Source organism: Condylostylus longicornis, unplaced genomic scaffold (genome assembly GCF_029603195.1).
Source record: "Condylostylus longicornis isolate FDR11 unplaced genomic scaffold, ASM2960319v2 ptg000110l, whole genome shotgun sequence".
NCBI classification, from domain to species: domain Eukaryota; kingdom Metazoa; phylum Arthropoda; class Insecta; order Diptera; family Dolichopodidae; genus Condylostylus; species Condylostylus longicornis.
Window position 1 is genome coordinate 1701009 of NW_026578078.1, and position 14743 is coordinate 1715751.

A 14743-nucleotide genomic window follows, 5' to 3' on the forward strand; every position below is an offset into this window, starting at 1 on the left:
ATCGGACCCTATTGCACTTTTTACTTTTTTCATAAACTTATTGAAAAAATAATTTTTTTTTAGATAGTTCAATAGTTTTTTGACTCTTTGTGCAACAAAAACTTTGTAAACTTTTCAATTAATTGATTAAATTTTATGGCCATTCAAGGGCAAGTAGATAAAAAAGTTTTTAAATTTTTTAAAATGGTACACTCACATATATGTGAATATTTTCGAACAAAAGCCGTATTAATTTTTAATAATCAGGGTAATTTTTTTTAAATTACAATATGGCATTTGTTAATCACTTTGAAAAAAATTACCTTTTAAATAGAATGTGAAGACGATTCGAAAGTGTATACAAAGTTTTTTTTGAGCACGAAATATAATAAAAGGAAGTTTTCTTCTCGTATACCTAAAAAATAATATTTTATATTTCGGAAAAATTATCAAAATTTTCAATGAAGAATTTTTTTGAGTATACAAAATTTTTTCATTCCTTTTTTCTCTACTGAGAAATTTTCTTTGCTTTCCTCAAATTATTAATAAAGATAAAGATGCTTAGTAACTTTTATATATATATATATACATATATTGTTTTCAAGATATAACTTCTTGACATTCTGGTATGTAGAAGTACTTAACACAAAAATCCTGTTTTAAAGATGTACATAAAATTTCAATTTTAAATTATATCCAATTGGTAACTCTTTCATTATAATTAAAATAATTTTGTCCGTTGTTTAATTAGTAATTATTATTTAATCACTCTTGTTACTTAATTAATTACTTATTTCTGTCTTTTTAAATAATATTCAGTTTAAACAATAATATCTTTGCATTAATTTGTAAATTTTAAAACTAAAACTAAAAATAACAAATATTTGAATATTATATTTGCTTTATTTTATCACTAATGTATTACTAAATCAAATGCTGTCATATTTTTATTAAAATTAAATCAATAACTTTTTAACTTTTTTAATAACTAATTTTCTTACTATTTCTTTTTTCCCGTAGTAAAATCTACTTTAAAACAAGCACAGTTTGCTGTGACTCAAAAAGGGAGAATAAAACTGCTTTATGATGGTTATGAATTTTTCAAATGCAATACTTTAAGTGAAAAAGTTAGTAATGTAAAAACATGGCGATGTGCTAATTACTCAAAAACAAAATGCTGTGCAAGAGCTATAACAAAATTTGAAGGTGGCGGAAATAACAGCTTTGAAGTTGTGCAATTAAAAAATCCTCATCACAATCATAAATTTAACTGCAATATTAAAGAATATTAATTTTTGATTTGTTTTAAATTTAGTGTTTATTTAAATATTTATAATATTTTGCACTTTTTTTTTAAAGCAAAGCGGTATCTTACTATAATAATTTGCTAAAAACCTTAAAAATTTTGTATTGTTTTTTATACAATTCTATTATACTCGTATACAATTTTTAATTACAATTCGTAAACAAAATTTTGTAATGATAAGTTTATATTTATATTAAACGTATAGGGAACAACGGTCTTAAGATTTTGTGTGCGACCTAATTGCCAATTTTAACACTTTGTACATCATATCAACAATATTATTTCTTATATGAGTGCAATTTTTCTCGTATAATGTAGATACATTTCTGTTCCCCCTTTTTTTTAAATTTTTTATGATTTTAATATATTTTTTTTTAATAATGAGGACACAATAATAAGATTTTGTGAACAAAACGAAAATTAAATTATTTAATTGAAGTTACACTTTGATTATATCCTTATTACAACCACTTAAGGTTGTTAATTATATAAGTCTAATTGAAAGATCTCAACCAAAAAACAATTATACTTTTTCGTTTTAACGTCACATAACTTATTGCATTTAGTTACTTCAAGGGAGGAAGGTTTTATATAACATTCTTAAATGTAATTATATTGTAGGAATAAACGTATTTAATAAAAATTAATAATAAATTTTCAGAAAAATAAAAAACCATATTAATATTAATTATAAGCATAAATATTAAAATATATTGTATTAAATGAAAATTGTTAATGAAATAACAAATACGATCTAATTCAAAATGTAAACTAATAAGATTAATTGCATTTAATTACATTTTTAAGTTATTAATAACTAAGTAAAATTTAACAATTTATTTTTTACTTTATTTAGAAATATTCATACCTAATTGTAAATTAAACTTTAAAGTTAATTTAAAATAAAATTACCAGTAAGTAAATATTATTAAATATATATTTAGTTGTAATTAAATAATTTACAAATTTAACAATTTTGATCTTTTAAACGTTGTAGCATTATATATTTTTAATATTTTCAGGAAGTTTCAATAAACGAAAGTATAATTTATAAAAATTATTTTGACAAATTTTTGTTATGAAGTAAATATATTATATATGTATTTCAAGCATACATATATAATATATTTAATGAAATTTTACGATTATTTTTAATTGTAAAATTTCTTTACTAGAAATTATAAAATTTTTCACGAATATATTGATCATATTTTCAAATTTTTCTTTAATGATTTTAGTAAAATAGAGAAAATAAAAGAGGAAAGAGAAAAATTTACCATTTATCATTTTAAAGTAGAGAATAACTGACATTCTATTATAATTTTTACAATTTTGATATATTAAGATAATCATTTAATTGTGTTTGTTAACTGAATTACAATTAGTCAGAAAATTGAAGTGGAACTTTAACTTCATATGGCTTGAAATTCAAAACCGTAAAAACGAATTGTAATAGAGTTGATACACCGATTTTGACCAAAATAACATCAGTGTAATCAACAATATGAACTTATTAACTGTGAATGAATCTTGTTCGACAGACATGATTGATTTGTTTTCTTTTATTTGTTCTAAAACTATTTTAGAACAGAATTTTTATAATTATGTAAAAACATAAGGAAAGGGATAAGAAAGTTTAAATTTTAAAACCTTTTTAATTACTAAAATTTAACATATTTTAGAAATTTTAAGAGTTCGTCTTTTTTTCTGTCTTAAAAAAAATTTTTTCCATATTTTATTCCAGAATTAAAAAGTAAATTTTAAAAATTATATTATTAAAAATTTCTGTTTCAAATTTTTATTGACCAATATTTTTATACTTTTTGTTTTGCAGAAAAATTCGAACAGGCTGTTTTTAAATTAAATTTGAAAGGAAATCTTAATTTAGTTTATAACGATTATGTATATTTAAGAAATCGTACAGATTGTAATATAATTTATTGGAATTGTGCTAGATACAGTGTTACCAAATGCACAGCAAGAGCAATTACTAGGACAATAAATGGTAAAGATTATGTTGAGATTAAAAATGCATATCATAATCATGACTCCGATTTCAGAAAAAAACTATAAATTATTAATGTTATTTATGTTTATACAAATATATATAACTAAAAAATTATATTTTTTTTTACTACATAGTTCAATTTTTTAATATAAATGAATTAATAAAAATGTGAAGTATACGTATTTTTCTTTATTTATCTATGTTTAAATCATAGATAAACTTGCATATTAAAAAACAGATATTTAAAAAAGCAGAAATAAAAGCAGAGCTTATAAGAAATCTGGGAATCACTCATGTTGTACTGAAAAAGAAATAACTGTAAAAAAATAAAAAACAACATGATGTAAAATCATAAAAATTTACGTTAATAACGGTTATCTTACCCTTGATTAAAGCTGCGAAACGGTATGTACTCAGTGATATTCTGAATTCAGAATTCAGATTAAATGAACTGATATTGAATAGATTGTAATAAATAATTAATATTTGTTTTAAGTTTTATTTATTAAAATATTTCATCAAGATGAATCATTAATTGTAAAAAAAAAATAACGAAATGTGACGAACTGCAATAATAAGCATAACAGATTGAAAAAAAGGATAGAATTTGGAAATTATGGATAATGAAAATTCTAGCGAGGTCAATCAAATTAAAACGAACTTCTTAAAACTAAAAACTGATTTTTGTTAAAAGCTGATTTATGGATTATTTGGAGTCTTTTATAAGTAATTTATCAAGTTGATAACTTGTTTATGTTTACTTTGTCAATCAGTTGAGTACTAAATTAACAGTTCGTAAATAAAAAATAAAATTTGTTTCTATAATGTAAATAAATTTTTAAAATTAACAATTTTAAGTAGTATGAAAACAAATATTGGCCGTATGACATCAAAGAATTATATTTTTTTTTGTAATTATAAAAAACATATATGTAGGATATTTCCTCTTTTTCATGCTTTCAATTATTTTAGGTTTTCGAGTTAAAGCTATATTTGAAATTGGACAAAAAGGAACAGCTATGTTAAACTATAAGGAATACAAATATAAAAAAAGAATTTGGAAAAAAATGATCGCTATTACTGGATGTGAACTGGAAATGCAAATTTAAATTGTAAAGCTAGGGTTGGGTTATAACTCTCGAACAGTCAATAACTTTCAAATCTAGTAAAATCTTAATAATAAATCACATTTTTATACAAATTTGCAACAGCAAAAGTAAAAAGAAGCAAAAAAGCACAAGGATGATATTAAGTGGTCATTAAACTTCAGTTTAAAAATTTAAAAATTAAAATTTAAATTAAAAAAAAAACAATTTAAAAAAAAAAATAAAATATTTTTTCTAGAAAAAATTCTAACTTATATTTTTTTTTGTTTAAAGATTAACGATTTATATTTATTTTGCATTATTTTTATATTGATATTTCAAGAAAAAATATATTACTTAAGAAGAAAAATAAAAGCAAATCTAAAATAACAAATTATAAAAAAAGTTTTATTATAAAAATTTGTGAAATTATTCTCTTACAAACTAATCACAATTTTTTTTTGTTTCGCCACATTACCATTTTTGAATTCCGTTATAAATAATATACTTGAAGAAAACCTTTGGAATTTTCTGTACAATTGCTGAAATCTAATTATTATACTTAATATCTGAACCACATTTATATAATTGTGATTTTTATTTGCGCTCTCTGTTTTGTCGATGTGATTTAAAAAATATATGTGAAATATATAGTACAATTCTTCGAAAATTATTCGACTTATGTCAATCAAATCTAAAAGTAAATCCATTTTTTTTTTAAATTAATGATCGCGTTTGTGTATACATTATTCATATTTTATAATATTCTTAATAAATTGTTTAAAATAGAACACATTTTTTTTATTTTATTTAGTATGATGAAAACTTGAAGTTCAATTAAATGAAATTAAAATATAAAATTTTTTTATTTTATTATATGGTTAGTATCGGAAAAGTAGCATTAATTATTTGAAAATTTTTCCTTTTTTTAATTTAATAATTAATTGTTTTTTTTTATTTTGAAAAACTATTTTTAGCCGACTTGGAAAAGTTATGGAATATGGTTAAAGAACTTCATCCACAAAATTTTAAATATTAATTATGTAATAAAAAAATACTTCGAAATACATTTCGATAACTTACTTCATTTTAAAATTTAAGGTAATTTTTTATTTAGTAACATTAAAAGAAAGGATAATGTAGCAAAATTTTGTATTAAATGAACCTCAACTTTTAAAAATTTGTGTTAAAATATTTTTCCATCTTTTTATCATAATTTTTTTTAAAAATATTAAACTATAACAAATTATTTTGTTATAGTAATAATTACTAATTACGATTGAAATATGAAATTTCTTAAATTTAATAATTTTTACATTATGAGATTAAATTAAAATAAATTTTGCTGCATTATAATCCTTTGTAATAAATTTGCTATTGAAGGATATAAAAAAAAGAATTTAAAAATTATTTTAATAATTAAAAATTATTTTAATAATTTTTTGTTACAGACACTTGGATGGAAGAATTCTAATTATATTCATAGCAAAGATCTAGTCGATATTCTACCTCAATCAATTTTAAGAAGTTAGATTAATTATAGACTTTGTTTTGAAAAACAAAACTTAATATTCTTGTGTTTTTTGTAATTTTTTGTGATAATTTACTTTTAAGGCATAAAAAGAAGAACTAATCGAATTTAATAGTGTTAAATACATATTTTTTTTTTAAAACCAATTTTGAAATATCTTGAAAACAATGTGATTTACATAAAATATAAAATTACATACAGTAAGAAAGAAAAAATTGTTGGGAATAATATTTTGTAACATTTATGCTACTTCTATATATGAATTGTATTTTCTCACAAAAAAAATTAACTTGTGGCACTGACAGCATATCATTTGGAATTTTTATTTTTAATTTTTTCCAGTCTAAAAATATGATATTGAAAATACTTTAAAAAGGAGTTATTATTGTTTTAATGCATAAAAATGCAGATATTAAATATGTATGTATTTCAAATGACAAATAAAGTGTGTACGCATGCAATTATGTTTTTGATAAGGTAAAATTTGTTTGATTTAAATAAAATTCGGTTATGGTCTAATACTTTTTTAGGTAAAATGGGAATTTTCTAGTTAAATAATATTAATTTGTTATACAAGGCGTGATCTTCGTAATGTGTGAAATGAGAATAGTATAAATAAAATTTTTCTGAATTGTTTGGTACGAGTATATTAAAAAAAAAAAAAGTTTCTTAAAAGAGTGAGACCGCTTTAAATTTTTTCTTTTGTGAGAAATCACTGAAAGTTCGGCGAATATTTTGTTTTATAATTCTTTTTAAGAAATTTTTTTTTTTATTCTATGAATATATTATTTTGGTTATTATTTTAAAACTTGAAAACAAACATTTTCATTTAACTTTTCTAAAATATTCATCAATCGAAAATTATAATACATATGCACTTTTATCTAAAGAGTAAATAAATAAAATACAAAAAGTTTTTCATAACTGAATTGCTATATAATATTATTTACAGGAAAAATCACTAAACATTTAAAATTAAAATTTCATATTGAATATATTTTATTAACCAAATTTTTATAATTATTTTTAGGTTGGCAGGGCGAAGCTACATTTTTAACAACAAATAAAGGAGGAGTAAAATTAGCATATAATGGTCATGATTTTTTAAGAAACGGTCCTACAACAAATATGTTAAATTGTACAAGTTGGTTATGCTCAAAATATTTTTCAACAAAATGTCGAGCTAGAGTTTCAACAAAATTTATTAATGGAAAACATTTATTTAGAGAAACGATTTCAGAGCATAATCATGAACCAAAATATCCTACAACGACAACTGCAAAAAATATAAACCCAACAACAACAACACAAAAATCGGCTAAAAATAATATTGATTTTGATTTAAAAAAATCAACCAGATGTAAAAATGCTCTTTCATACTGGTGAAAATATTTTTTTATAACTTCACATCATTATACGAGTATGTATGTACATAACATATATGTTCAATTATTTATATTGTTTTAATAAAAAAAATAATGTTTTAAATGTTTCAATTCCTACAAACAAATATTTAATTGGTTTTAAATTAAAATAATTAAAATTATTTAATTTAAGTTAGAGTTCTGTATTTATAAAAAAAAATATATGTAAATGGTAAAATTCATAATTTTGATTTTATTTCGATAAAGTTATGCTAAATAAGGTTAATTTGAATTTTTAAAGTATTTTAATTTAAAATTTATAAATATAATCTATATAAATTATTTAAAATTAGTATTTGGAAAACAATATTTGGTACGATTTTCTTTAGTTGGTTGTGTATTTAAAGTAGTGTGTGAGTTTCGATACTTCATCAGTTAAGTCCATCTTCTTATATACTTTTGCTATTTATTTTTTAGTAATCCAATGAATCAACGATTTCGCGAAATATGAAATTTTTAGCTTGTTCATTATGACATATAGATTATATTTGAAAATGAAATTGCATTATATTTAATTCATTTTCATTTCTTTTGTATCTCTTATATGAAATAAAAAAGAATTATTTAACATCTTAATAAAAATCAGACTTGAGAACTATTTTAATTTTTGATATGTATATGAAAACAAGCGTTTGTACTTTGGAAAATCTGATTTAATTTTTAAAATATAAATATGTACATATTTTATGAATATTAACACAATGTACTTTTATTTTTATTTAAATTTTTAGGAGCATGGAAAGCAGCAACTTTTTCTGAAAATAAACAGGGTGTTAGAAAGTTATTAGTTAATGGATATGAATACAACAAAAATCGTCAATATTCGGGATCAATAAGTTGGTTGTGTGCCCGTTATCGTGTAAATAAATGTAACGCAAGAGCTATTACAAAATTTTGTGATGGAAATTATTTCATGAGAACGACAAATACATTTCATAATCATTAGATATTTAATATAATGTTTGGTTTAATGTAAAGAATTACTATTACGACACATGTGTTCAGATGTGTAATTTATAAAAACTACTATTTTTTTAAATTAAAATACCAGGTAGTAAAACATTTTGCCAGTTAACAATTATTAGATTTGTCTGGAATAAAACTTGCAAAAACTTTAAAAAGAGAAACAATGACGAAATTTCTCTCAAAAAGAAAAAAAAATCTCAATTAAAAAAACAATAAATCATACAGAAAACTTAAAAAAACTTTTAAAAACTTTAAATATAGGTAATAAAAATTTATGTTAACTTTTTTTTTTAAATTGTAACAATTATAAATTTTTTATGCAAAACTAAATTTTTGTTATTTTCTTTCTCTTATTTCATAATTTATTCCGACAAAAAAATAAATTTAAACAGAGAAATGTTATAATTTTTATTTAATTTTAGATAATTATGTACACGTAAAGTAAGAAAATTTAGCAAAAAGATTTCAAAAATCATTGAACAAATAATATTATAAAATTTTTAAAATTTTTATGATTCTAAAGTTGGATTCCAATTCTGTCCAAATATATTTTTTTGTTGTAATCAATGTATAGTTTAACTTGTAAAAAAGAACTACAAAGCTTTTAAATTCGAATTATTTTTTTTATGTGAAAAATTACAATATTAAGAAGCTTGATGAAATAAATTATTAATGAAAACTAATCCTGATTTTTTAGTTTTTAATATTTTCACAATATAACTTTCACAAAGTAATATTATACTTGCCTTTCAAAAAGTAATATTATAATATTTTGGATAATATAACGTGAAATTTATTTTTACTTTAAAAAAATTTCTAGAGTTATAAAAATTTGAAATCTTTAGAAATAAAATGAATTGATATAAAAAAAGTAAATAGCTTTTAAGGTTAATCTGTAAATTTTTGTAACTGGGAATGAATTTATAAATGATGTTACCAGCAACAAGATGATCAAGTCTTAAATATGAAACTTTTTTAACATTCTTAAAATATTAAAAGAAATTTCTTGTTCATGTTTTTTCCTTTAACTTTTTTTCATTTTACTTTAATTAACGAATGATTTTTGTTTTTTATTAAGGTTTTTATCAAAATGCAACATTTGCTGTATCAAAAAAAGGAGGAATTCAACTATTACATGACGGTTATGAATTTCTGAAAAATCGTATTACAAATCAGGAACTGCAATCAATTAGTTGGAGATGTTCCAAATATTTTAAAACAAAATGTTGTGCTAGGGCAGTAACGAAGAAAATAAATGACAGATATTATATAAAAATGACAAACTTAAAGCATAATCATCATAGAAGTCAAAATACAGAATGGGAGAAAATAAATAAGGATTTAATTGAAATTTAATTTTTGACATTTATTTTGCTTTATATAGAAAATTATTTTAAAAACATTGAATTAAATATCAAAATACACATTCGAATATAATATTATATTTATATTTTTTGAAATATTTATTCATTCATTTGTAAGTATGATAATAGTAACATTCACGAATAAGAATATTATTAAAATTATACCCTTTTAATTGGGATATAAATAGTAAAATTATTTTTTGTTGTATTTTAATTTTTAAATGAAATTCATAAAATTTTTTCAACTAAAAAACGACTTCTATATTATTTTCAATCACATATTTTTAATTTAAATAATAATATTTTAAATTGCCTTCATTTATGTTTTTAATTTAAATAAATTAAGTCTTACAATTTTTAATTGAAATTCAAACTGAAATATCTTACTTACTCTTACTTTAAAACTTTTAAGTAATTTTTAAAAAAAAATTAAAGGTAATCGTTCAAAAACAATTAAAAAATAAATGCCTTTAATAATAATGATTATTTTTTTATTTTATTTTACATACATATGTATAATTATTTGTTCATTATGACGGAAAAAATTATGAGCGTACAAATTATTTTCATACAAAATAAAAACAATTAAAAAAATGCAAAAATAAAAAATTTTCTTTGTTTACTTTTGTTTGTTAAAATTTTTTCATTGTATATTTTTATGTTTAGGAAAAATCTTATGAGAAATATGTATTAACTTAGTTGCGAAAACTATCAACCATAAAATAATCTGTATATATTGTTATTTTTTTATTACAGGACGAACTGGTGAAGCTCAATTTATAATATCTGACAAAAATAGTGCAAAACTTGTAATTGATGGTTATGAGTACTGTAAAAAACGTAATCTTAAAAATGGCAACGGTGCACATTGGCATTGTGCTGTTTATCATAAATTCAAATGCAAGGCTAGAGCCGTAACGGAATTAAATTCAGGAAAGCATATTTATACTTTAAGAGAAGGTTATGAACATCATAATCATGAACGAGTGTCAAGTTCTAAATTTACTAAAAATATCAAATTTACAAAACGGGTTGATAAAAATAAAAAGCTTTAAAAGAAAAATTACAAGTGTCATACATATGTAGGTAAAACTGAAGAATAAAAAATGCTGTCGAAAGTGTTATATGTATAATAAAGAAAATTAAATTTATTTGCGAAGTTAATAAGTCATTAGAAAAATGAAGTCTTAATTTTTGTCATTGAAAAAATGAAGTATTTTTTTTTTGTAAATCTAAATTTAACCAAATAATTTTTGAATTTCATGTTTGAAGTTATAATATCATTTTTATAATTATGTATTGGATTCAATATAATTCTAAATTATAAACAACTAGCTCTGAATTTTCAATAAAATTTTTCATTCTCATCTTTTAAGCACCTACATAATAGCTCCATTGCATCTATATATCTTTTAAGCACTTATATCGATTGTGAACGTGAACATTAAGGAATTTTAACAAAAAATAATAACAAATAAATTTCTATTTGTTTTATTACATTCTATTTGTATTATATTTTTTGAAATCTAAAGTATAGTCAATAATTATTGATTGCGTTATAATTTTTTAAAGCGAGCAAATAAATATTTTACCGAAATAAATAACATTTTTGTATTAATTATTCCATTTAAAAAATCACCAAAATGCTCGTTAAATCGGCATTTAAATTAAAATACCAAAATTAAAAATGCATTTAAAAAAATACCAAATTTTAATTTAATTATCGGATGTTGCTTGCAGCTTCTTTTAGAACTTCAGTTTTTGTTGATTACGCCATTTTGCACACCACATAAATGACAAAAAGTGTGAAGATAGAAGTTTTTTCCAAAATATATTTAATATAATTATATGTATAGAAAATATACTTAAAATAAAATAGTGATATTGCTTGCGCAAACAAAATTTTCTTGTCAGAGCCAAACAAACTTAAAATGGCCTACACCATTTTTCCTAAAAAATTTTTAAATTAAAAGCAAAAATATTTTTGCGATAAACAAATATGGGAAAAAAAACTAATTTCGCAACTAGAAATTAATATCACAGATTTTAGAAAATTCTAGAACTATCAGCGACTGCAACGACTTAGTCTATAGTCGATCTCTACTACCTTGAAAAGCTAAACTAATGTAATAAGTAATTAATAATTCGTTATAGTAAAGTTAATATTAGTTATTATGCAGAGATATGTGTATTTATATTCTTTAAGTGTTTTTATTTACATATAATATTACTAATACAATAAATTTTCATTTTATAGCGCGTAGTGGAGAAGCTGAATTTATAATTTCTCATAAAGGTACAGCAAAACTTCTTATTAATGGTTTTGAATATTGTAAAAAACGTAACCTGAAGAGTAACAATGGAGCATATTGGTGCTGTGCTGTTTATCATAAATTTGCATGCAAGGCAAGAGCTACAACCACATTGAAGGCAGGAAAACATATTTACACTTTAAGAGAAGGTTATGAATATCATAATCATGGCCGAATATCTAGTACTAAGTTTTTAAAAATGTAATAGAAAATAAAATATATATGTATTTGAATTTTAGTTTATAAAATGGCTATTTTCAAATATAAAAAAATTACTTAAAAATTGAATTATTTTGTTACAAAAAAAATGTATTTGTATATGTATATAAGGTATATGTATATGGATTTTCAAATTACAACTTAAATTGGAGTATTTCCCATAAAGCAATTTATTAATTTAACTCAAAGATTAGAATTAATTAAATAAAAACACATTGTTGAACTTTCAGTTTAAGAATGGTATGCAAATGTATAACATTATCAAAGCAAATTTTGTAAATATAATATTAGCCTTAATGAAACAAAATTAATCAAAAGTAACATAATTATATTGAGCATTTTTCAAAATATTTTAATTATCCTTGTTATCTTTATTTTTAATTAAAAACTTTAATTGTAATACTTTAATGCCTTAATTAAACTTTTTTGTTTAAATTTTTTAAAATTGTAAATGAAATTATTACAAATAGTGAAGTATGTTAAGTTAGTCAAACGTTCTAATTTGCTTTCTATCTAACTCAGACTTCCTTATAAAGAAAAAGTCAGGGAAATGAATTGAATATTAAACATATTAATTAGAAAAGACAAATTTTTCATACAAATAAATAATTGTGGCCCATTCGTTAAAGTTTTATAGCATAATTAGAATACTATTTAAAAATTGAAATGTATGAATAGAATTATAAATTTAATTTAGCGGTAATTTATTTTATTTTAAAATCAAAAGTTTTTTTAAACTGCAATAAAAATATGGTGTAATATGAATGTCAAAAAAACGATTGTATTATAATAACAAGCCAAATACTCATTGATCTAACCTACTGATTTTTTTTTATTATTTTAGGAGAAAATCTCGGGGAAGCAACGTTCATTGTGAGTCAACTTGGTACTCCTATGTTAAGTTATGAAAACCATGAATTTTTTAAATATTATACATGTGGAAGTAAGACAAATTGGAGATGTAAATATTTTGGAAAAGACTTTAAATGTAATTGCAAAGCAACAACGAATGTAACTGATGGTAAACAACTTGTTATTAAAATTACAAATGAGCACAATCACTTACCAAAAGCTAAAACTTTTACGTCAGCTCAAAAGCGAAGATTAATGATGAAAAAAATGGTACATGTTGATAATTCATCATCTGAAGATAACACTAAAAAATTAAATAAACAAATTTAAACATAAAATAAAGTTAATTTAATTTCATTATCAATTTTACTTTCCTGAATTTAATATGTACCGGAGTCAGTATATATTTGAAAATTTGCATAATAACTCAAATTTAAAGATATCAGCAAAATAAAAAAGTTGTTCACAAAATTCTTAATTTCTATTTTTATAGATAGTTCCCGGTTTTAATTATGCCAAAAATGTAAAAAGTATAAATATATATATTTTCCATCTTAAAAATTTTAGTGTGTTTGCAAATCGAAAATGTTTATTTAAACTCACTTTAAAATACTGAATTTATTAAATTGAATGTTGAATAATTTAGAAAAATAAAATAATTTAGTAATTTACGTGAGTTTATTTTATGTATAATATACATATTATTAATAACTTAATTGTTATTCCAATATATCAATGAAAATATTGGAGTAAAATCTGTTAGTCATGCTTAATTAAATAATATAAATAAGGATTGAAATCTTATTTAATTTATTATAAATAAGGGTTTCAATGACACAAATCTTAAAAAGTTTAGTTGCAAGGTTAAATTAGAAAGAAAACAATAAATTATGACAGTATATTATAAGAAATTATTTCAAAATTTGTGAATAAATTAGTACAATATTAATTCAAACAATTGAAACGAAATTTTAAAGCAGAAGGTAACACTAAAATTATTAATAAAAAACCGTTTTCTTTTTTTCATTTCTTTGTTTTTGTGTTATTTTTCAACTATGCCACAAATAAGCGTATAACCATAATAAAATACTTTTGTTCTAGTTATAGTTCTGCAATATTAAATATTTTATTTCTTGTTGATCGTAAAATAACTTAGTTTGTTGAAAAATAATTTTAAAAAAGTTTTAAATGATAAACAAATAACAATTTAACAGTCTTACTTTTTTTGTCATTTTAGCGCAATCGGTTTATTTCGTAGATTGTAATAAAGTTCCTGTTATAACAGAAGTAATTGAAAGCTATGGAATAATCAATGCTTCGCAGTTTGAAGTTGAAGCACAAACTTCAGGAGATATCACAACTGAATGTTCAAATACCCCAATATCATTTGTTCGAGGACAACGGGGCAAACCAAAATTAGTTGTTGATGGTTACTGTTATATAAAAAATAAAAATTATATTAAAAGAAATCAATCTGGAGGCTTAGAAAAAACTTATTGGAATTGTGCTCATGTTAAATTAAAAAAGTGTCGAGCACGTATTATTACTGTTGGTTCAAATTATAATGAAATGAAAATTACAAATATTCAACATAATCATCCGCCAGAATACAATACAAATCCTGAGACTTTACAATAAAGCTTTAAATAGAAAAATATGAATCACTGTCATTATATTATTTGAAATATAAAACATTT

General features: G+C 21.2%; 1 protein-coding gene across 11 annotated transcripts in view; it reads left to right on the forward strand.

Moving 5' to 3' along the window:
• Positions 1-14743, forward strand: part of LOC129614541 (modifier of mdg4) — a 91771-nt gene that overhangs the window by 73723 nt on the left and 3305 nt on the right. Inside the window, exons 5-6 of one of the 11 annotated variants that reach the window (XM_055529196.1) lie at positions 13039-13215; positions 14284-14699. The exons of 2 other annotated variants lie outside the window; for them this stretch is intronic. In XM_055529196.1, coding sequence (XP_055385171.1) covers positions 13039-13215; positions 14284-14684 — 578 coding nt within the window. In that variant the 3' untranslated portion in view covers positions 14685-14699. Of the gene's footprint in view, positions 1-999; positions 1892-3119; positions 3374-6939; positions 7311-9377; positions 9680-10419; positions 10734-11920; positions 12196-13038; positions 13317-14283; positions 14700-14743 lie in introns of those variants that run through there. 8 more of the 11 variants (XM_055529218.1, XM_055529202.1, XM_055529207.1 and 5 more) reach the window with 8 other exon arrangements.